The sequence below is a fragment of the Anguilla rostrata genome, chromosome 10, assembly GCF_018555375.3.
Source record: "Anguilla rostrata isolate EN2019 chromosome 10, ASM1855537v3, whole genome shotgun sequence".
Taxonomy (NCBI): Eukaryota; Metazoa; Chordata; class Actinopteri; order Anguilliformes; family Anguillidae; genus Anguilla; species Anguilla rostrata.
In genome coordinates this window covers 8,756,125-8,780,770 of record NC_057942.1, presented here as the reverse complement: position 1 = coordinate 8,780,770, position 24,646 = coordinate 8,756,125, and the positions used below count along the sequence as shown (strand labels likewise).

Sequence of the window (24,646 nt, the reverse complement as noted above, 5' to 3'; positions counted from 1 at the left end):
AATCTGAGTTTTAAAATACATCAGCGTTATCGGGTGGAAGAGCTGTCGCAGGATTCATTTTGGATGGAGACGACTGAACTCGAGCAAAATATGCCTCCGATTTCCCTGGCAAGGCGATAATTGACAGTAAATTGCGCTGGTGGTTCCTCGACGGGCATTTAATTGCCCTGAGTAAGAGGCACGTTTGCGGTGGCGTTCGATTGGCCGGGGGGTGGGGGGGGGGAGGCTGAACTGCACCTCTTTCCCGGCGTTTGTCTGCAGCGCCGCCAGGTCCCCCCGCCGGGCCTCTGAGGCAGACAGAGAGAGCCCGAAAAACAGGCCTGAGCCCCTGTCTCCAGCCCGCCTTCACCCAGAGCAGGTAAGCAATGCTCTCAGCCAGGCCCGCAGCTCCCAACCCTCTCAGACCCCCTCAGGAGGTCAAATGCGCCTCACAGGCCTGGCTGGCCAGCAAAACCAACCGAAAAAACACTCGCGTTCTAAAACATTCGGAATGTGTGCTTCCATTCCAAGCAATTCCTGCTTCACTGAATCCGTACTGCGTGGTGTGACTGCACAGTGGATGACTAACCACAGGGAGAGTTAATAGATTTGCTCCTGCTAACTGCAATGTGGCACGAAGGGCTATTTGCCTTCCAGACACTTCTCCCCAGTAACTAATGTTCCCCAGTGTTCTGCCTGTATTCACCCAAGTCATTCTCTCTTCTCTTATTGCTTTTTCTCTCTCACTTTTCTTCCTTTTCGTGCTATTCCACCCCCCGTTATCTCATCTGAATCCTCTCCAATCACTCGCTCACACATCTCCCCCTTCCCCTCCGCACACCACTCTCCCCACGCTGTCGGTTCCCCCCCCACACCCCACCCCATCCTCAACCCAACGTAAACACCCAGAATCCTTCAGGCAGCTCTCCCAGGTCCTCTGGTCCGCTTCAAGACTGCACACAAAGACCCAGCTCGCGGCGGCCTGTCAATCATCCCCATCCTGCAACTCCACCCCTGTGGACAGACTACTACAGAGCGGCAAAGATACGAGCTTTCTTTTTTTTTTTTTACAAGCTCCGAATGAGAACTTACGGAGCGGGAGCCGACGCCGCGAGACCGCCATTACAGGTCCATATGGCCGCCGGTGAGCGATGCAGCCGGCCGCAGCGGCAACGTTTTGAGTACGCTGGCTCGGAAGAACGGGCCGTAAGCGATTGTGAGTAGCACCGTTAGCCTTGATATTGGATCAGGCTGGGAATCAGGTCCATTATCAGCCCGCCTGGCCGGCAAACGCATGCAAATGAAGACAAATGAACGGCGCGCTTGGCAGTGGCAGGAGGAACTCTCCGCCCGTACGGGACGCTGGCACGCCGTTTATAAATGCATTCACCCACAGGCTCGTGGAACCTGCAATATTCCCAGGAAAAAAAAACATTAGAAGGAACCCTCCTGAGGTTCTGTTATGGTGTCATCAAAAAGAATACTTTGTGGGGGTGGGGGGGGGTTTAGTGAGAAATTTTAAGAAACACGGCAAACCCCTTGATAGAGGACATATCCATCATAATTTTCAGAAGTCACATGTTACATCAGAAGGGGACACATCATAAATCCATGTGCTAGTCCTCTGGGATACCAAGGAGCCAAATCAGGTGGCCTAGCCCAGGAATACACCGGTATCCCGGAATATACATGTGAAGATCTGAACCATGTCTACAAAAAACGAAGCAATAAACTTAATACATCCCTTATTTGCTGAGCATTGCACTGTGCTAAAAAAATTATTAATCAGCAGTTTTGTTCAGAACATTAGAAGAAATTAAACAGCTATTCGCTTTGTCAACAAAAAGACATCACAAACTCAGTTCTAGTTTCAGTTAAAAACAAAAAGCTATTTTAATGAGCTTCACTTTCTCACTCTGCCCTGCTCTGCACTCTTCATAATGCATGATTGGCGGCTCTCAGAGTAAATGAGCAGTCGGCTGGGTCACAAATTTCTCACCAAGAATTACTGTCAACTTGAATGTACATCCTACATGGCAAGGCAGCATGTTGCTAGGGTGTCTGTTACCGCAAGAGCAATTCCACCAGCCATTTGCAAGGAAGGCCTGTACAGATAATAGCATTATCTAACTTGTCGAGCTTACAGTACAGACTGTAGTTCAATACTTCTATCTAAAAAAAAAAGTAAGGATTTTTGGAGCTAAGCAACATTTTAATTGGTTTCCTAACAATAGCTAGTATATTACCATAAATATAGAGCCACTGTATAGGTGTCCAACTTGCATTATCCAAGATATTCCTATTATTCTGGGCAAATAATACATTTACAAATATTAATGTAGAGAGATATGGTTTCTCTTTCCTTAATGATAACAATAATAATTTTGTAACAGTAATAAATCTACCTTCTCCTCTAAAATCTATTTTACTCACTGGCCATCAGTGTCCCTTTGGAAACCTACATATACAAAGCAAGTGAACGTGAAAAATATGAGCTGAAATCTAATTTGCACCTCACACCTCCTGGTAAGGACATATGGCCCTGGAGTATTTAAGCGCAAGGCCATATGTGCGCTCGTGCTGAAACGTGCCCGCTCACACACGCACAGTCCTCCGTTTCCACGGACGATTACAAAGGCAAATATCTGCTACACTCCCTGCCGCCGTGGAGCTCGGTACCGCAACGTCGTTAAGGTCGGCGCGTTTTCATTTCCCGCCAGTGTCACTCGGACTCAATAATGAAGAGGACCAATTTAATGTTTATCTGATATAGCCTACCCACAGACAGCCGTTTGAGTCACTTCAGAGGTACTGGAAAAGACGCGTGAAGCCAGCCAGGACTTCCAGAACAGCGACAACGAGATATACAAACTACGGCAGCACAAATCTACCCAGATTTATTTCTGATAAGACTGGACGCGACGCCAGGAAAGGTTGCGATACAGTTCAATTTAATATTGTTCCGCTTCATCCAGGAAGCCGGCAAATTGCGACAGGAACCGGCTGCATTTCATTGAAGCTTTAAAGACTCCCTTCTTTTTCTTGATGATGCATTTCTTTACTTACAACCAGCATTAACCCGATACAGACACCAACACATTAATCGTCCAGCAAGGGAAGCTCAAACAGGCCAATATCACATAAAAAACCTTTTATGAGGATGGAACTAGACGGCATCACATCACAATTCACGAGTCAGTGACACAAGCAATATGTTGACATCTGTTCAGTACGTGAACTATGTTCTAAAGATGGAAAAAAACATTAAAACTTGATTAGCGCATTCATAAATAATGCAGGCCAATATATCCAGTAATGTGTACAATGCCCTGCATTGAAAAATACAATAAAAACAAAGATGCAAGGATAATGCCATATATCGGAATGAAACAGTATAAAAGACACAAAAATACACAGATCCCTACAGATATAGCATAAACACACTGCTTTGGTGTGCATAAATTGTCAATATATACACCAAAATGCAAACATTTTTAGTTGCACAATTTGGGCCAAAGTCATTCGCAGTGTAAATAAAATAATTTTAAGCCACTTTTTAAAAAATGTAAATGCTATGATGGAAAGGAACACCCATGACTGTTGCTATGCACTGGGAAAAGAGTTCTTTCATACACTGTTGATGAAATAGCTAAAGTAAGAAGGGCAAATATTGTCCCGTTATCGAAATAAAAGGTGCTTCACAATCACAGAATTTGAGGTAATTTGATTTTAGGTCTGTTGGTGAATGTAAATTAATAGTAATTACATTTATTTTGGACATTTATATGCAACAATATTGGTGCTACTGACAGCTCAGGTAAATATACAAAACTAATTTAAATGCATTCAGACCGTATCCAAAATAATTGCAAACCAAATGATAACTTGAGTTGCAAAATTAGCACTCAAACCAAAATAATAGAATTGATACAGACTTTTTTTTCTCTCATCATCTAGCAGTGCTGCCACAAGAACCAAGGAAGATCACATGTCAATGGACTACTATTAAACTCAATTCTAATTGGTCAATCTGCACCATCTCTCATCACTGCCACCATTTTCCATCCCATTTACCATACATTTGCAAACAAGGAGTACACTGAATGCTTTACACTCAAGACCGTGATTGTGAATCAAGATTCCCACAAAAACAATGTATTAAACATAAGGGCTTGCCTCTGGATGGACGAAAAACAGAATGCAGCGGTCTGAGATAATGTTCCAGTCATACCTCTACCCATCTGACGACACTTAGGCCTACATCTTGGCACGCACACTGCAGTGTCTGTAATTGAGTGTGAGCTATTATACCAACTGAGCCTGGTGGCCCCCAATCTCCCCTCATCCCCAGTCTCCCTTACCCCCTAATCATGTCACCTCAAGCCCTCACGTTGCACCTACCTGTCAATCACCCACCCCCTAAAGCTCAGGAAACATACCAATGGGACTGTTTGCATTAATATGGATTTAAAGCCCATTCATTTGCAATGGGAGCTGCTTCATACCCAACGTACCACCCCCCCATTCTTCCCCTCATTGATTTGCTCCCATTCTACATTACAAATCCTAACAGTTTAATCACTGGGGTCTGAGACTGCCAAGGCAAAATTAGCCACAGTACACCACTGTTGCCGCGCACTTGCAGTCGCACTGAATGACCATGGGGACTTCATAGACTTTGAAGGGAAAACTAATTTTCCTCACCATCATTAACAAGTATTTTTGTGTTGTTGTTCTTGTGATATTAAATAACAATAGCCATTTTCCCAATTTAGGTTCCGCGGCAACGCCACCGAAGGAGTGAATCTGAACACTCACCCTCAAAGTGCCCAGTGTCAATGTTTATAATGCATCTTCAGCAGAAGAAAGTCATGACAAGACACCCCAATTCCGTTGAACTTTTGACCACTCCTTGACTTTAAGTACCCCAAAAACAGTATTTCCTGTTGTAAGGAACTCATAGCCTAAAAGCAGTCGGTAAGTTCGCAAACTGCTGCATAAACAGAAATACTTTCAGAAATGCTCACAGAGGGCACAAAACTACGATTCTCCTCATAAATGTCAAAAACACTGTCAGCAGAAAACTAAGCGAGTGACACAAGACTCACTGGTGGGACAATGCAACTGTAGACATAAACTTAAAACATAATTTCCTACCTCCATAAACATTTCTTCTTTCATTGTTCCATTTTTAACTTTCAATGAGGGGAAATCAGCATAATTAATACAACTATAAAAGGACAAAAAAGTTCAATGTGTAATTATTTTATATTCAACCGGATTGTCTCTGTATACTGTAGGTAGGTGTCCTTTAAAACGTTTAGGCTATGGCACAATAAGGGGAATACAATGAGGAGTACACTTTTTATCTTTGAACTTCCACGCATCACACATTCAGTTCATTAGCACCCACAGCGCAGAAAGTCCAAATGACTTAAAAGATTCACAAATCAGGGATGCACAGGAACTGCCACTGGAGGAGTGGAGTAGATATGGCCCTTAATTATGAAACGGTTTTGAAGTCATTCTCCAAGGGTGTGCAAATTCTAGGCTTTGCAAGTGCTGCCACTGCATGAAGGCACCTACAATGCACTCAGTCGTACCAACCTCAATTGTCATGAATTTATTTTCATTATTATTATTATTTTACTTATTTTTGCTGAATAAAACAGTTGCATGTTTATATGAGGTTCTGCAAATAAAAGCCAAGTGATTGAAACTACATTTTGAAGAATGTGTACCAAGTAGGCCGTGTCTACGGTGATAAATGAGCTTGCAGATGTTAAGGGTTTTACAGTTGTTATTGTGCTTTCCCAAAACATACAGCAGCTAAAATATTTTGATGCGTATTGTTTACGTTTTCTTTTACCTGTTTTAGAAGGTTCCCCGTGTTCTACATCTGATTGCGCTAGTTTAGTCATTTCCAGCGCTCCAACTTGTTGCAGTTGTAACTTTTCACGTTGTAGCAGCTAGAATAGCTCCCATCCACTGAGTTTTTCAGCACGTGTTACTAATATGTATTGGGGGGAAGAGGTCGCTGAATTAGCTGGCTAGAGCAATTGCCTTGTTGCAATATAAATGTTTAGGTAAAAGTTTTTTTTTTTTTTGGTTTTTTTACAAACAGTCAAATCAATCCATTCATCAATCTAAATTGATACTTTGAAGTGTGTTAGCTAATTAAAACCCAGAAAAACAAGGCAGACGTAGTTCGGACATTCGCCCTTAACTGACACTGACCACACGCAACTCACCTACCTAGTTTAGCTAGGCAAAGTTAGCTAATGACTTTCTCTTGGTAGCAAACGCCAGCAAAACTATTTGTGAGATGAAGATGTTTCTATATCCCATATTCATTACAATAACATGCATTATCAAGCTGCATAATTACACTCCATAGCTCGAACTGCCGTCAAAGTGTTTAACGACAAAGCAACAGCCAACACTCAGACGTGTAACGCAGCATGATGCACTGAATGCTAAACTGGCTAGCTACAGCCAAATGGCGCTGGATCAAGCCAGCCACATTTATGAATGGTTACGTTAACTAACGAGCCAAGTTACATACAGGAGATTGTAAAAATAAAAAATACCTGTATTTGACAAGCGAATTCCTCCAGGACACCTCTGTGTTCATTAAACGGTTGAATTCAGTAACGAGTGAAGATCGATCTTGATCTGAAGTGTCTTCAAAATTGACGTCAGGGCATCCTTGAAAATGGTACATCATATTGAGTGAATTTATTTTGGTTCCACCTTAGGTTATTATGGTTCTACAGTTGGTTCTACAAATTTTGGTTAAAATATTTACGTGCCTTACTAAAAATAAATTAAGTGTATTTTTGTACATGGAAAATATTAAAACTTGAAACTGAATAAGAGGGTCTTTTTCAATATGTTCCAAAAAATGCCTCCTTGGGTGATGCCTGGTCCAATCTTAAATTTCCAAGTGACATAATATAATGCCACTTGAGAGGCTCAGAAATTTGACTGTAAAATTACAAGCAGGCTCAGCTAACTCTCTTGTTCAGAGTGCAGTTTGTATTATGTAACTGTAGTTGATCTAAGTCTGGGGTGTCATTATTTTACTGTGACCCAGCAGCTGCAGTGGTGGAACTATTAAGGAATGATTTAAGCCACATTTATGTAAGAAATAGCGAATTGTCCTGAGAGAATAAACAGACACACTCTGAAAACATTCTGGGTGTAAGGTACAAATGGAAATGTCACAGTATTCACATCCCAGCACTTTTAAGTCAATGAATTTTACTTTTTCTTGCAGTTTTCTTTAATGTGCTATGTGGCATACGAAGAGGTTACTTTTTTTAAGAGTGTAGACTGTCCACCTTTTGTTTTAGTTTTCTATTCAGACAGGCAGGGCCGTGGCATAAACGCTCTATGCGATTGTTTAGGGCCACAAGCGCCAGGGGGGGGGGGGGGGGGCACACAATCCAATGTTTATCTAAGGTAAATAACGTTATTTTTGTAATTACGTTATTCATCCCCTATCGCGGAACTAGCGGTATAAATTTTAAACGGAATGGCAACAGAACATTTCATACCAATGTAATGTAAGAATGATTTTACCAAGCGACCCCACCCCCTCGCTTGACAGAATCCAACAGCACCCCTCTCTCAATAGAATCCAACAACACCCCCCCCCCCCGCAGACAGGTAGAAAACTGATAAAGAAGGGAACACAGCTGTATGGATGGCATGGCAGGGGATCAAACCCCTTCCTACACAGGAGGCTTGTGTATGACTCAAGAGCCAGCCATCCTACAGACTACATCTCCCATCTCACCCTGGGGGGTCCTGCCTGCTGAGTGTGTGGACACCTAGACACTCACCAAACCATTTGTGGAAAATTTGTGGAAAGTTCCAAGACCAAACATTGAACACTTTTTAGTCCTGGTTGATATATTTGGACAGGATGAATCACAGATCTCGACAATCATACTAATTAAGCATAATTTAAATAATTACCTGCGCATCATTTGGCCACCGAAAGCCCTCTTTTCATACTGGCACGACCTGAAAGAAATAAACAAGCAAAATGATATTCCTGTCTAAAGATTCATATTTCTAAAGCAAGAGCTTTTTTCAAATGTGGCCCAGGCGAAACACAATGTATTCTGCTTTTAATTTCCAATCCTGATTGCGACATCTGGATTCTAACAAGCTCTTAATTAATCTCAGGTTCTTTTAACATCTTTTTAAGGATTTACCCCCTTAAGGCCACATTCAGCCAGAAATAGCTATGCGTGTGATGAAGAATACGTGCCACATGCCATATTCAGAGGAAAGGAACATTGTTTTACCCACAGTGCTTATGCGAAAAGGGCTGATGCCTTTTGTAAATCAAATTAATCTCTAAGTCTTTACTTGTTCCTTGCTGGTCCTCAAAAGTTCTCCCCTGATACTTGTTCATGCTGTTTTTCTCAGACTCCCCAGTGACCGATGTGACATTTCAATCCGTTGGAGAAGACCCCCTTACCAGTATAAGAAGGTTCTAACTTTGAACAAAGCACTTGGCACAGTGTCACAGCATAATGATGACAGTAAACAAACCAAACACGTGCAGTCTGGGTAGTTAGCTCACTTTTCACCCACCCATGAGAAAGCAGTTTACTGCCTGTTCATTAGGCCCAATGACTAAATTAAACCTCCATCTCCCCACACATTATCACTTTTTATCAGCAGTAACGCTGTTATCGGCAGCTAAATATCGCTTCAGCTGTTTTTGCAAAAACATAGTCATTTTTTTCAGCACAGTTGCTGTTATTTCATAAGTGAGAAGCGGGTTATCAGTTTGTTTTCAGAGGCGCTACGTACATCATCACTCTTTGATGATTGCGCATTTCCTATTACAAAAAAACAGTTCATGCGTTCTTCTGTCTCTCCTAATTATGTTACTATACTCTGAGTGCACGGAATAAGTGTCCATCATCCATCAGCCATATCCGTTGCAATTCAGTCCGTTCAAGAAATGAAGTGAAATTCAGTTCATTAATTGAAAAATTCCCCAAGCAGCTTAGCTTCAATGATAAGGTGCCACGTGAATTCACTTGGCCGTAGCCCAGTTGATTAATCACAATACAAACTGTGACCTCCATGAAATGGAACATTTTCCACAGCATATTACAGAAAACAAAAGGATTCGTCCGAGAAGAGATCTGACTGATTAAATGACCTCCAGTTGAATATGAAATATCATCGACGACGTCGTTATCTGTTTCTGCTATGTTGCATTAAGAGGGTAAATGTTTCTCATTGGACATTAAATATGTGTCCGATTAAATACAATTTACAGCTCCTTATGTTTCATATATTGAAATTAAAGTAAAAAGTAAAGCCACCGTAGACAGGAATTGTCCCCAGACCAGGGTTGGGTAGTTAAAGCCACAAAAATAACGGATTCTCAGTTTGTATTTTCAGCTTTATATCGAGTAACAGAAATTGCCCTGTTGAGGAAAAAAGGGTTTGCATTTTGTCGTTAATTTCAGACTGAACTCCACTATCTAGAGACAGTATATTAATTTAAATAATAATTTAATAGATTATTTTTAATAGATTCCCTTGTATTCTGAACCCTGGAAAGAACGCATCGTAATTTTCTATATGATATATTATATAAAATCTATGTATTTGTGTGTATCAATGTTGGTTGTTTAAGCAAAACAGTGGAACAGGAAAATGTGTCACTGAGCATCTTTTCACTGGCTTTCAATGTGTTTATAAACCTGGAAGAAAAAAATAAAATAAAATAAAATAAGAAGATGAATCTCAATTGCCTCCTGGATGTGGATTCATTTTAGATTTCCCACATATTATAAGGGCATTGCGGCTATTGCAGGCATTCCGCGCACAGCTATACTGAATGACAACGCACTGCGCATGTTCCGCACATTCATTATGCATACTGTCAATCATTTAGAGTTAAATACCGTTAATGATACGAGGAAATTAGCATTTGGTAACTCGTGACACTCATATTCCCACCCTTCAAAACTTCGAGTCCCATTGGACTCGAAGCCCGTCAACACTTCCATTAATCACACAACTTAATGGAGTTCAATAACAGTGAGCACATAAATGTATATTCATTGGCTGTGTTGCTTTATTGCACACCAAATGTTTTGTTGAAGCGGAAAATAGCCATAGTAAAAGATAATCACCGCAATCTGTGCTTCTGCCACGTCTTTAGCCTTAGGGACTGTATAAGGCCGCTCTCTCTGGTTGCCTGCGCGACACTGCTAAAACGCGTGACCAAACACATCTGTATTTTACATTTCAGCTGCTGTTGCTTTTATACATATTCAAATTTTCATTAAAATAAGGTGAAACGATGCTTCAGAAATATGCATATGGATAACATCTTGATCAGCAATTTTTAAAGCACTACTTCACAGCAAAGGTACAATTTATTTGAGTTTGTGTGTGCTATTCTGATGCTAATTTGAGATCCTTGAGTATAGTACTCAGCATAGGCTTTTCATGGATTTTTTCTCTTTCTTTTTTTTTCTTTTTTGGTTATGAATCACGTTTTGTGAAATACTGCATGTTCAATATTTATTTCTTCCATTTTATTTCCAGTGTTGAAACTGAAATGCTACAGAGAGAAGCTTGATACAATTAGTAAGGAATCAATGGACGCTTTTCGTTTAACATATTGTATCTTACGCTTAAGGGCAATCCATAAGCAATGACGGAATATTAAACTATTTAGCTGTGATTATGTTTTTTATGTGTTTGCTGTCAATGAAACCATGATTATTGCAATCATATTTACAGTACAGAGAAAGCTGACAGCAGTAAAAGTGTGTTCATTATCACATAGGTGAATCAAATGATTTTCAAACACTTAAAAGCCAACTGGCAGCTATAATATTCCATAAAATCATACTGGTCCGCCATATGCAGAGTCTTAAATTATAGCTCATAAAGTTCCATATCATTCACTCCACAACAATGTTATTTAAAAAAGCAATAGCTTTTCAAATATAAATTTCCAGGCTTGAACAACATCAGACAATTTGTTTTTCCCACTGTACAGTCCAAAATGACATTGACGTAACAATGGGAGCTTGGGATCGGTCACACGAAATAAGATGCCTCTTGGATTGGGAAAAAAAAGAAAAAGTGGTTTACAATATCACCCCCTCGCCCTCTCCTGGAGATTGGGATCAATCATGTATGAGGATGCATTTCCGTCTATAAGTAAACAAAATGTGAAGTATGTGCTGGCCTTGCAAGAAGCATGTTTAGTACATCCTGTTCCCATATTTTTGCCAAAACTCCATCAGACACAACCATTCAATTATGGGAACAAATGCAGCTTTGGTTGGAAGCTATCTTGGAATTTTGTTTTTGGATGGATTCTTGGATTCAGAGAATTTCTACAGTGGAATCAACAGCCATTCTGAAAGCATCAGCAAGTATAAAAGAATGTTAAGTAACATTACTCTTTCCAGGGCACATTTAATGTTACATTACAGGCATTCAGTAGACGCTCTTATTCAGAGCAACTTACACAACTTTTTACACAGCATTTACATTGCACCCATTTATACAGCTGGATATATACTGAAGCAATGCAGGTTAAGCACCTTGCTCAAGGGTACACCGGTAGTGTCCTACCTGGGAATCGAACCCGCAACCTTCAGATTGCAAGACCAGCTCCTTATCCATTATGCTACACTGCCACCCCTGGGTAAACTGTAAGTACTCTGCAGATAATGGCCTGGGTCATGGGCGCCATTGCAGTCGTGCACAAGTCTCAGCGCTGTGTTCTGAGAACAGGACATAAAAAATACTGGATCCATCGAGTGAATTACCGCGGTGGACCACTAGTTTCACTAGGCCTCATTTTGGCAGAGGCCCAGCAGCCAGTCAAATAGAACTCGGGGGACGAGGAAGGGCATTGAAGGACTGCGGTTAATCTCTCCCCGCTGGCTGTTGTAAGCATAGGGCTGATCCACGTACTCAACTGTTCTGAATCTTTATGATGCACACGAGTGCATCATAAAGATCTTTTGGCGGAACAGAGCGGCAGTAATTCATCGTTCCTTCTCGAAAAACTGGAGTTATTGTTTATTTTGTGGACCAGACCCGGGTCAATTTTGTTTTAACCCTTTTTAAAACCAGATTGAGGCTTTTAAAAGGAACATCTGTCTTCATCAATATTCAGATCAAAATTCTTCTCGCGTATGATTGCACCTTTTGGATAGAAATGTGATTCTCAGGCGTCTGCAGCAAGCTATAGCGTTGAAAACAATTTCTTATTTGTTGTGGATTAGCATGCAGTGTGAATAAGGAGTCCTAATGTGGAGGTGACCCTTCTTCCCTTCGGGTCGAGGTTCCTGCTGATTTCATCAGCTTTAATGTTAAGCAGCCAGGGCAGGCCTCACTCTCTCTGTTATTTCCAGAACCCACCAGATGTGTTCAATGTCAAGTGGCACACCACAGTTTGCATAATTTGCCATAAACTGAGGCACCAGTCTAACACCTTCTTTATCAGCTCCACAGAAGACAGGGAGAAAACGACAGGGTAGCTGTTTGGCAGGTGCTTAAACACAGCATAACAAGCAAAACAGAGCCATAACAAATTAAACAAGGCCATAATGTACCGTGCAACTCCAGAGATAAGCTTTAACTGTAGAAAGCAATCAATGAAGTCAGCAATTCACCAGGCTGGAGCTTTACAAAGATATAAGATTATCATAGGAACAGAAAATATGTAGGTCCAGAACTTTAGAATCACTGTATTTTTAAAGGAATTTTGTATTAAGGTCTAGAGAAAACAGGCCAAACACGCAGAGCTGGAATCCTACCCAGAGGAACAATGGGGAAACATGAATAAACAAACAACGAGACTTCCAGCTGGAAAGAAAGGAACAACACGTCCATTATAATGCCTGCATATTTATAAATTAATTTCGATAACCCAATTTCACAGTCAGTCACAGATAACGAATTAAAGGTACAGCCAGTAATGCCAGTGAACCAGGACAACTTGTGCCCTTCATCTGTGTGGGTGTAAAGGCATACCAAAAAAACTCTGGAGCTGGGCTGCTATACATTCACTTGCTTTAATGAATAAGTGATTTCTGCTGACTTACCATCCAGTAGGCCAATTGCACATTGTTGCGTTATTTACCTTTGCCGCCCTGTCATTGCTCAGCCCGTATGAAACGTTGTTTCAGAGTATAAAATGTAACTAGTGTCATTGCTTCTGTCAGACGTAGTTTTAAAATATAAAAATAAAATATGAATTTTGTCAACAAATGAGAACTACCCTGGTTTCCGGTATCACATAGAAGTGTCTTAACTCTCTGACAAAATAACGGAACACTGAAGTCTCATAGGATATGAGGGTGCCTGTGTTAACTTAAGCTCCTTCTGTTTGTGGCCACACCACCTCAAGGCCTGCTACATGCTGAGAATTCCCTAATTCTTTAATATTCCTGGAACTGACAATAAGATTTAAGAAAAAGAGAGCTCCACGACTTTCAATTGAAAAGTCGTTTATATTAGTTCCCACGAGAATAATGGCTGCAGTGGCTTCCCAGTTTGGCTGAGCTACATGAAAGCGAAGGTCCACATGTCACGGTTGGCCTGAGCATGCAGAAGCAATGCTGTTCGCATTAAAGAGGGTGGGGGTGGGGGGGGGTGGGGGTGGGGTGCGGGACACTGCAGGGTCAAATGAATAATTCTTCAGAAGCATCACTTGCTTCTCATGTGGGAAAGAGGAGGAAATTTCTCATTTTTGTTTAAGAGCTATTCAGTTTCTAAGCTGAACAATGCCATAACATATTCATGCTTGTTCTCTTTCAAAAGAGCCCCACACAATCAAAATTTTGATGGTAATGTCATGCTGCTTAGCACTGCTGCTGACAACAAAGAGTCTACTTAAACAGAAAATTTAAAAAACTGTGCCTGACCTCAGCCAATCCCATTTTTGCCCTAAATGAAACTGATTCCCCTTGTGATCTGGTTTAATATTATCCAATCAGGGTCAGTATCTTTATATGACTGCTGTAGGTAGTGTTTACTGGGGGTACTGCTTTTCTTCCTGTTCATTTTGTGGCATTTCCTTTGTTGTGATTCTTTATATATTTCTCACCACAAAGGCTTGTGTGTAACCTATTTAAGAATCCTACTTAATCTTAAATCCAATTTTGACTTGCATTTCGATTCTACCTGTTTCGATGATGAATTTGGAGGCTTAGATTGCAAAGGGTTTTTTTTCTTACAAATTGTGTTTATCTTTTCAATCTAATATTGCAGTAGCTACATGTATAGCAATCTAATTTCTAATATTGCAGTACATGTATAGCAATCAAACACCTAATATTGCAGTACATGTATAGCAATTATGGGTTTTCTGTTCCTTGTTCCTTGTGTTATCATGTTATCACTCAGAAATGCAATTATGATACACCATAATCCTGCTTGTCTGGCACGATGCAGCAGCCCAGAAGAAAGTTTTATATGAAGTATATCAATGAGAATATCCTAAACTTATCTGTGTGTCTTTTTGTCTCTGTTTTTTTTTTCTTGTGTGCAGGGTGACAAAAATGTTTACATAATGCTTATATGATTAGCCTCAGGCCCACACACAAACACGCACACAAATATTTTGAATAAAATAAAAAATTTTCAGGGCCAGGTCACATTTGCATTTCATTTGCCCAGATTTTCTCTGCCTTATAGCAAAGAGTCTCAAACGCTGCCACAGCGTCCACGGGTTTTTGAGATTCCTTTACAGTCAGCAGTCAATTTAGGGCTTGGCAACAAGGTGCATGGAATCTTCAGCCAATTAATGACTCAAATTTTGCATCTGAGTTCCGAAAGACACCAAAAACCATCAGCCAGTGTGGCCCTCTGGGATTTTAGTTTGAGATCCCTGCCTTTGAATGTCTGCCAAAGTCAGAAAATTGTAAAAGCATTTTTAAAATGTAATTTTAAAAACAATAAGATACCGATTGAATCAGAAAATAAAACCATTGTAGTGAAAATATATACACACAAAAAGCACAAAAACAAACCTGAAATTGACATGGGTAATAGAACCTGATTCTTATCCAGTTGGAATATACACCCTTTCAAAAGGAGGTTTATAGACTGCAATGCCAGACGTCCCCCATCTGCAAAAATTCCTTGTGCTGTTTTATTTTTTTCTGGTACAAGGCAACAGGGAGCCGCATCTATTAACACAGGCCGTAAATTATACATCCTGTCCTCATTCTGACTTGTCATTTCCTGTCAGTCAGGCACCTTGCTTCACTCATAAAACAATGTCCAGACACATACAATATGCAGAACTGGTGAATGAATATGGAAATGAATAAATAAAATGCAGGTAGAAAATGACAGCATATGTGACAAAAGTCCAAACCTGTTGCGTAAATCACAAGGCATACAATTTAAAGCAGAGGGATCGGACTGTACTGTATTGGAAACCATTTTGGTGCAGGAAATGTGTGGAAAATCTGGAAGAGGCTGCACTGAAATATGAAAATTCTACATGTAGAATTCCATATGGTCTGTAAGATTCTCCCATCCTCTTTTCACCAGTGCGGTTTTCCCATCTGTTCTCCTGATTATTCCCAGACCTATAAGTGTATACAAATTCATATCTTCACATTTTGTTCACTTTATCTTCCACCTCCCACGCCCCCTCCTGCTCATGTTAAATAATTACAGATTACGCGCCGCGTTCAGTTTAATTAATTGCTTTATTTGCGAGCAGTGGAAACAAACCAGCAGCTTTACACACTCAAATGAAAGGAAACGGTAAATGAACAGCAATGATGATGCAGTGCATATGTCAGAATGTGGAACCTCTTTTCACTCTGCAACCCCCCCCCCCCCCCGTAAGCACAAACACTTCACCAAAGGCAAGAAAACCCCCAGAAAACAGCAAAAAGCTGACGCTCACCTATTACATTCGCCTCTTTAACAATCATCCCTTCCCTCCGCAAATTTGTTTTGATATCACCCAGTGTTTGCTCTCCTTTGATTTTTGCTTTGCTTAGATTTTTGTGAGAAAATTGGGAGGTACAACAAGTGTGAAACCTGAAAAGGCTAAGGTTGTTCACCTTAGCCCTCGATTAAAACATTTTAACGTCAGTGCATCCCGCTGCTCAGGAGGAATCGAGCTTCGTCTTCTGCACAGTTCAGTCCTGCACGAAGCATTTCTTCACTAGAGCGTGAGGGATTCCATAACGACTCACACTTTCCCACTATTTTCCCTTCCCACTAGTTCCAACTCAGAGGTCTACATGGCAGCCACACACACACACACATACACAAACACGCACGCACACACATACGCACACTGCAGAGAAATTGGCAATGTCTTGGGGTATGCCAGTCAGTTTAATTAATAGCACGCTTATTGTGGGTTCTGCCAGGTCTGGAAGAATAAATTTAAGACAGTCGCTCAAACATTCACGACTCACTAGGCTCCACTGCCTTGCACGAGAAAAGAACAGCCAGCAAAATTCAACAATGACCTGGTGATACAGAGCATAATAAGTCCACCTGACTAATTTCACAGTAATGTCTGTACGTGAGCAATTCAAAATACAGCCGTACCTTATTGTAGTTAAGGAGAGTGCCAAAAAAAGCTGTCCTTTGTGTTAAGGGCAGAATGATCTCCCACCTCCAACAAAACACAAGCAAAACAAAGCAAGTGTAGAAATAAGGAAATACCTCCATTCTGCACGCAAGCCCACCTACACACACAGACACACACACACACACAGACACACAAACACACACATATACTCACACACGTGCACACACACACACACACACACAATTATGTTACATGATTGTGTTTTTATAGACAGCCCGGTAGCTTCAGAGCTGGGAAGGCTGTGTTCCTCTCGTAGGGTAAGATTGTGCTCATTGGCAGCCTGTCCTGCTATGGCTGGATAAATAACATTGCAATGAATGTAATTCAGGTAATATTGTCAGATTCAGCATCCAGTCAGTCAGGGAGGCACTGCGAGATTCCAGACTTTCAGATCCGGCGTTATATGTGGGAATATTCCTTTGTTGTAAAGGTTGGCAGTCCCATGCACATCCAGAACAAAAGACACTAAAGGAAAAAAGGAAACAACCTTTGTGTTGTGCTGTTGTGTTGTTTTGGATCTGTAAATCTTGTTTTTTTTTTTTAGATTTCTTTTTACATTTCTACATTGCCCTACTAAAATTTAGTGCTCAAGGCGAACAGACAAAGGCTTTGACGATGCCGTTTCACAAAAATCAGCAACAGGAACCTGATTCAGCTGGGTGTTTGTGCTGTTTTGTGTGAGGAAAGCATCAAAGCAAAGCACTGTGTCTCAATTCTCTGTAGGGTCCCATGCTCCAAACATCCCTGAGGCCAGAATTTTAAAAAAGAAATTCAAGAGATAAGAAGGACCTGGTCCCATGCATTTCCACTGCTCACAGTCTTCCAGGAGGTTTGCAGGAAGGCTCCTGCAGGTTTCCTTGGTATATTTTCAAAAGCAGGGTACAGCTTGTTTTTGAGCAAATTGTCTTCCCCACATACATTCTCCAGGTCCTTCGTTATCAATTTGAGGGAAAACAAAGTCTTGAAGCTGTTCCTTGGGCAGGCTGTGCACGTCCTGTCCTTGCAATGAGCCTGGATTCCAGGTCGGCATGTCCAGTGGCAAATTCCAGCCCTTTCAAAAGAAAGTGCCCTTGGTGTTCTTACAGAGGATTTTCTTGAAGGCCCTGCGGAAGTCCTTGTTGAAGATGGTGTAGATGACGGGGTTCAGGCAGCTGTTGCAGTAGCCGATCCAGAAGAAGAACTTGAAGAGCGGGTCCGGGAGGGCACAGGCCACCGGGCAGATGGCCTGCAGGCTGTAGGAGAAGAAGAAGGGGAACCAGCAGACCACGAAAACCCCGATCACCACCGCCAGCACGAAGGTCAGCCGTTTCTCGCGGTTCACCATGGCCTTGCGCCGAGCCGTGTTGGGCGTGCCCTCCGGCTTGGCCTTCCGCCCGGCCAGCGAGGCCCCCTTCGCGGTGATGATCATGTCCCTGTACTTCTGCACCGAGGTCGGCGAGGCCGGGAAACCCGGAGACCCGGCGGTGCTGGAGGCCCTGTGGCCGCCCGGCCCCCCCATCTCCACGTCCGACCCGGAGCTGGTGCTGTCCTCGTTGTTGTTGTCCGTCCTCTTTCCGAACCGCTTCGTTTTCTTGCTCTCCTTGGTTTTGGGGGTCACCTTGGGGTGATGAGCGGAGGAGGGGGATGGCGTCAGAGAGGGGGAGGGCGGCGAGGACGGAGTAGTGGGGGTAGGGGCGGGCGAAGGGGAGGGGGGCTGCAGCAGGTTGGCGGACCGCTTCGCCTGCTGGGCGCACGGAGACGGGGGCACGGCAAGGGTGGGGGGTCTCGGGGCGCCGCTTCTCTTCAGGACGGCCGGGGTGCTGTCCGCGCCCCCGTTCAGCTGGGTCTGACCGTGGCCCTTCCGCGGGAGGGGGCTGGCGGCCCCGCCGTCTTTCCTGGGCTCCCCCGGGGGGCAGCGACTGCGTTGCTTGGCGATCTGGTAAATTCGTATGTAGACCAGGATCATGATGAGGCAGGGGGCGAAGAAGGAGCCGATGGTGGAGTACAGGATGTACCAGCGCTCGTCGTTGAGCTGGCACTGCGGCAGTCCCGCCCCGCCCCCGCCGCTCTGGCTCTTGTTCATGGACAGCAGCGGTGGGAAGGAGATGACGGCTGAGATGAGCCAGACCACGAGGATGGCGGTCTTGATCCGCTTGGCCGTGCGCTGGGCGCCGTAGGTCACGGCCCGCGATATGGACAGGTAGCGGTCCAGGCTGATGGCGCACAGGTGCACGATGGAAGAGGTGCAGAACAGCACGTCCAGCGCCAGGTAGATCTCGCACCACACGGAGCGGAAGTACCAGTAGCCCATCAGCTCGTTGGCCAGCGAGAAGGGGATGATGAGGGTGGCCACCAAGATGTCCGCGGCCGCCAGGGAGACCAGGAAGAGGTTCTGCGGGCCCCTGAGCGAGCGGCTAGTCAGCACAGCGATGATGACCAGGATATTCCCCACGATGGTGAAGAGCACCATCAAGGTGATGGCAGTGGCAAAGGCAACGGTGGCCTCCGGGGAGTAGGGCTTCACGCTCTGGTTGCACGTGGGAGATGCGCCACTCGTTCCCCCACCGGTGCTGCTGTTCCTGCCGCCGAGCCCAGAACCTGCCAGGCAAGCACTTTCGACAGCCACGGACATAATGAAACCCTGCAGGAGGCAGTTACAGAGCTGATTTATGTTCGAATGCGGAGCGCTCGAACCGAAAACGCGCACGAATAGATCAAATGTATTTCAAAAATAAAATCGCATCCCTTGAGATGCTTGCTGTCGGCAAAATAATAATAATGCAAAAAAAAAAAAAAAGAAAAGAAAAACTAAGTGAAAACACGCCGACGGTCACTCACCCTCTCACTGACAAGATTATAAATAGCACTCTTCTCGCTACTTTCTTCTTGGAATTTGGTCAATTTCCAGTGTATCGGCACTAACATCGTCGCAGTCGAGTCCGTTATCTTTCTTTTTCGTGCTGTTTTAAGTCTTTTCAAAACATGCTGTAATATTGACAAGCAGTTAGGATAAATTGCGGTTGATTAACTCCCTGCCTCTACTTAATTAAGAGCAAATATTTGTTGTTCCGGTGATATTCTGCTAATAAAATAGTTGATTTTTTGCTATATATGCAGCACATTAAATAATTTACATTTTTTTAACTGTTAATCAAAATCAGTGTATATAGGCTACCTAAGTAACAAATTCACGATTTTCTGTATAACATCTTGACATTATTAAGATGTATTTTCAGCAAAGCTGAAAGTTATATTCTATTACAAAGCATATATTTTGTATTATAGTTCACGTTCCCGACTAAACCAAGCTCAGATTTCACATTCCCAGTTCGCGTCTATTTCTCCGTTCTCAAGCACCGATACTCTCCGGAGGACGCACCGCGACTCTCCAACGAGGGCAGACAGGGGCAAGGAGTTCATTAAATTCTGTTTACATTGCAAAAAAATTGCGTTTATCGAGGCTGAGTAAAGGATTATAATGGATGGGAAAATATTCGCTGACAGTATAGTTCCTAGCTAGTTCTGAATAGCATTCCTCGAAGGATTCGTCCGCCCTTTTAAATCGAAGCAAAGTGCCAGTCTTAATCCCTCACTTCATCTGCCAGAGCCGCTAGATAAGAAATAACTTTTCCATTTCTTAAAGCTTAATAATTAAACGGTTATCTTGGAAAATAATAAACGTGTCATTGATTGAAGAAAAGGGTCTTCGGCTGTTTTGTAAAAAAAAAAAAATCAAATTTGAATAACCAGTCCGCTCCTGATTAGAAAATACGATAATTCTGCATTTCCGTTATAATGCGATGTCATTTTCCAGAGTATTTACCGGTTGTCTTGGAAGCTTAAAAAAGACTGAGATTTTTGTTAACTGCTGCTTAATCAAACTGTTTGGGTATCTCCAAGTACCGTTATCTCCGACGCGTACTCCAGCTCGATTTACCGTTTCCCCAGTTCGCCCTGTGGATCATTGCACTCAGTGTTTTTCAGTGGCTCTTGCGCGCTTCCCCGCTCATTCGGACCAGTCGCTCGCACAGTTACTGCGTTCGGGACCTAGCCCAGCTAAATATCTGCGCGTTTCCCCTCCTCGCTTCAACAGCTGGAGTGATGTCAGGACGGGCGTCACAGAACGAACTGCCTCTCCTCCTACTCTCTCTACGCCAGTCTGTACGACACATCTCCGAATCACATGAAATGCAAACGCTTGCAGGGAAGGTCGTATAGCCGACAGTATTGATTCGGCGAAGCATGTGATTTATTTACTTTACGGTATACCCAATCAGGTTTAATTTACAGATAACACGATGAGCTGATTAATTAACTGACACACGTTAGTCTCACCAGATACTGTGATGCGAATTATTTTACTCCTCACAGCTCACAAACAAGTAGGCCGACTAACTACTCATAAAATTAAGTGTTTCAACATTCTGTTTGTATCCAACATGAGTGCCTGCCAAACAAATATAAATATGTAGGCTACATTAATCAACTGTCATGAACACGCCCTAGTAGCCTAGATTGTAGCCTAAATAAATAGGCTAGTTAATGTCCATATGCACACCAGTATGTTCACAAATATTTTTTAAGAAGGTCAATAACGTAAAAGATGTCAGAATCAGTAGCCTATTACGATCAGCGAATACTTTGTCATTTACTTTCGTTTAATTCGCCATTTACCCTTTACGGTTCAACCAATCAATTATATTTGTCTTCATATCAGCCTACCTGAGGGGAAAACATTTTAAAGTGCCCAGTGCTCACTCAAATAAATGTACATCTACCCCACAGTAATTAAACGTAGGTTGGCATAAACAGCACGCAGGGAGAATGCATTATTTATAATGGAAGGCAAAGGTTTGGCGTTATCCGTTACTCACGCGCCACTAAGAGTTTATGTGTTAGTCAAGGTGAAGGGTGAAGAGAATGATGGCACGTCAGTAAAAACTAAGCTCAAGTTCAAAATATTCAGGCCTGTTTTAATAATAGCTCGGGGACTGTAATGATGTGTCGGTTGTAGCGCGAACAATTGGCATACATGTAGCGTAAGTGCGTAACGGAAAAAAGCAGAATCAGAGGACTACACGATTCATGATATAGGCCTGCTACAGATGCACACGTAAATCAGGCTTCATGAAGAAAATGTTCTAAAATCATGTGGGCTTGGATTATGGCTTTTATGTAGGCCAACTGTTTCCAGCTCCCTCTGAGCTCAGAAGAGGTGTCCCGAGAGGATGCATAGTAAGAAGTAGTCATTATCCGAAATGGTCCAAATAAAAGAAGCACATCACCATTTCTGCATAGCTTCGCTCAGGGGTGTCACAGTGGGGGGAAACAGTGGAACTGACTATCCAGGGCCCCAAGCTTTGGTGTACAGTTTTAAGGGGGCCCAACAGAGGCTGCATATGCACAGGGCCACACCCCTGGCTTTTTAACCCGATATTACGGCACAATAGTGCATAAATTCGCGGCTAGATTCATATTGGGTACCTGGGTGAATCCCGGTGTTTGTACGTTATGCGCTCAGAAACCGTTTGTTGTATTGTTGAGTTACACCCGAAATGAGGCTGGTATTCTGCAATGACTATGTTGTCCATACGCAGTGCTACCCCACACATGAATAAACTTACAATACTCTTTCAAAATTATTTTTTATTGAATTCAACCATGATGAACAAAGTGAATCCACTTCATCATTTATCATGTTTACATGGACACTTGCCAGCAATGAGCGTCACAATGCGGGAAAATCTCAACATGGCATTTGTTAAGTGAAACTTTTTACTAATAGTGGCTGAAGAAAAAGAAAACAAATAAATAAGTTTAAAATAATAATCATTAATAATAATTTAAAAAATCGGAGAGAAGAAAAAAGAAGAGAAAAGAGAGAAGAGAAGAAGTGAGAAGACAAGAGAAAAGAGAGAGGAGAACGGGGAAAAGAGAAGGGGGAAGTGAATAGAGACGAGAAGAGAAAGTATGGGATGGTGTGAGGTTCAGGCTGACCTATGTTAAAGGCCACACCATGTGGACGTCATACAATGGCCCATTGATAACTTCCATTTAAAAAAAGGTCATTCGGCTTTGAAGACAATCGTGTGAAGCATTTATCTAGATGGATATTTGCGTGTAGTTTGCTTGTCTGCACACCTCCCTTAGTCAAACATGTGCTGGAAGCGGTGCCTGTGGGCTTCAAACCTTTCCTTTTGGATTTACAGGTATTCTGCCATGCTGCAGTTCTGTCATATCGTCTATGCCATCTCTCAGATAGGACCTGAGCAGGCAAATGGTTGAAGATCAGGAGCACCACTTCCTGTGTATGTTTGGCCAAGGCAGGTGCATAGACATGCAAACTACATGCAAATATCCATATAGATAAACAGTTCTCGCCTAGCACTGTTTATGATGCTCATCCAAAATTGCTAAAAGGCCGCAACACTTTTACTGCAGGCGCAGCTGTATAAACTTTCATTTACAGCACATAAGGTTTATATAAACAGTGTTTATGTCATTTCAGTATTTTCAGTAACCTGCAAGTCTTGAGAACCACTGCCGCCAAATGAAAATTATGCTAATTCATAAGTAATCATGTGACACATTTTTTTAAATTTCTAATTCTTTTAACACAGATGCTGTACAATGCACACACACTGCACAGTCATCTTCTCAGAAAAGCGGTAGAGAACGCATCGCTGCACAAAAATCCTGCCACCTTGTGGACAGTTTTATTTTTGGTAAAATAACACCATATGCACCATACCAGATGTTGTATAATGCATTATGACAAATATAAAGACACAATCTGCCTTTTTTTTTGCCTGGACCGCAACAGCGGAGCCAGCCCTACAAACGCGAATGTCTATGACTGAGTGACCGCGTGACTGAGTGATGAAGTTACACCACGGGTCGGCCGGAGAGGTCCAGCCATATACTAGGTTTTGACCTGGTCTTGTTTAACCAACTTGCTGAATTGCAAAGAATTTATTCCTATATAACAGACAAGAAATGTGATAGCATTATAACATAATTATGAATTATTCAAATTATTCCGTGAACCCGCTGGTTATTTTCAGCAGTTTTTCTCAAGTCACGAAAACCTGTGAGTTTCTTACGCCCAATCACTTTCATGTAAAATTAAAATGGACACTTTGTTCTTCAGTGGGTGTGAATAAAGCAATGTCACAATGTCAACACTATTCCACTAGCTTCTGTAGATTGTCCTGCATTTGCATTTTTATCACATTAAGACTTGACTGTGTGTGTGTGTGTGTGTGTGGACACATGCGTGCATGTCTGTGAAAGAGAGAGCAAGAGAGAGAGAGAGAAAGAAAGAGAAAAAATGTATTCTTCTACATACCCCTATCTCTTCTCTCACCTGATGCAGGTACAGTACATCTAGATTTCAGGATTAAATGCAGGATTTAAAATGTGAATTTCATTCTATTGTGAACTAAGTGTTCCCTAAAAATATCTGCTTTACTAACAATTTCCTACATGTTCTTAACAGTAAATCAAGCCACCAGTATTAAATTATATTATGAAAGGTCATTTAGAACCTTTGTTTAAACAGTAGCTATAGAATTATTACTGTTATTTTTATTTTTTATTTCTTTATTTTTGGCGGGGGTGGGTTCAAAATAAAAATTTATATTATTCTATTTGTACAGTTTAAAAGTCAGTCAACATTCTACATTTATTCTAAATTGTTTATTGCAATATGTGAAAAAAACATACTCATTTATGTTTTTTATGGTAAATAAACCAAGTAAGTTTCTTCAATCAAACCCTTAGAACCGCTCCCGTGGTATAGCTTTCCAAACAGCTTTTGATAAATTACAAGCACATTATTTCTTTACAGTACAAGACACAAAGGTGAGCACACAAGTGCTCCATAAGTATAGTAACTATAACTACAGCACATGCAGAACTGTGTGTAGCTGCCTACTGTGTGCATGGCTTATCTGGTGATTCCAGGTACTGACGGAGTATACAGCAGTCTGAACACCTTATATGAACACATCAATGCCCCTGAGAACACTGTGGTATATGTTAGGT

General features: G+C 42.1%; 2 protein-coding genes across 4 annotated transcripts in view; both read right to left on the bottom strand.

Moving 5' to 3' along the window:
• The window catches only part of gpat2 (glycerol-3-phosphate acyltransferase 2, mitochondrial), a 99,509-nt gene extending 91,002 nt beyond the window's left edge, over positions 1-8,507 (bottom strand). The window contains exons 1-3 of one of the 3 annotated variants that reach the window (XM_064353876.1): positions 8,362-8,507; positions 7,963-8,010; positions 6,570-6,687 (exon numbers count right to left, since the gene is read on the bottom strand). The gene's annotated coding sequence lies outside the window, so the exon portion shown is untranslated. Of the gene's footprint in view, positions 1-5,848; positions 6,013-6,569; positions 6,688-7,962; positions 8,113-8,361 lie in introns of those variants that run through there. The other 2 variants (XM_064353875.1, XM_064353877.1) reach the window with 2 other exon arrangements.
• Positions 8,508-15,697: 7,190 nt separating this feature from the next.
• adra2b (adrenoceptor alpha 2B) lies at positions 15,698-20,735 on the bottom strand. Its single transcript, XM_064353874.1, has 2 exons — positions 19,439-20,735; positions 15,698-19,241 (listed from the first exon to the last, which is right to left on the bottom strand). Exons 1-2 carry the CDS (start codon positions 19,523-19,525, stop codon positions 17,676-17,678), a joined length of 1,653 nt encoding a protein of 550 aa, XP_064209944.1. The 5' UTR covers positions 19,526-20,735; the 3' UTR covers positions 15,698-17,675.
• Positions 20,736-24,646: the final 3,911 nt, after the last annotated feature.

Bases quoted from the DNA above. Each gene is read 5' to 3' on its own strand.
- adra2b (XM_064353874.1), bottom strand. From the start codon at position 19,525: ATGTTAGTGCCGATACACTGGAAATTGACCAAATTCCAAGAAGAAAGT. The intron at 19,242-19,438 runs GTGAGTGACCGT...TGCCTCCTGCAG, and splicing joins ATAATCTTGTCAGTGAGAGG to GGTTTCATTATGTCCGTGGC.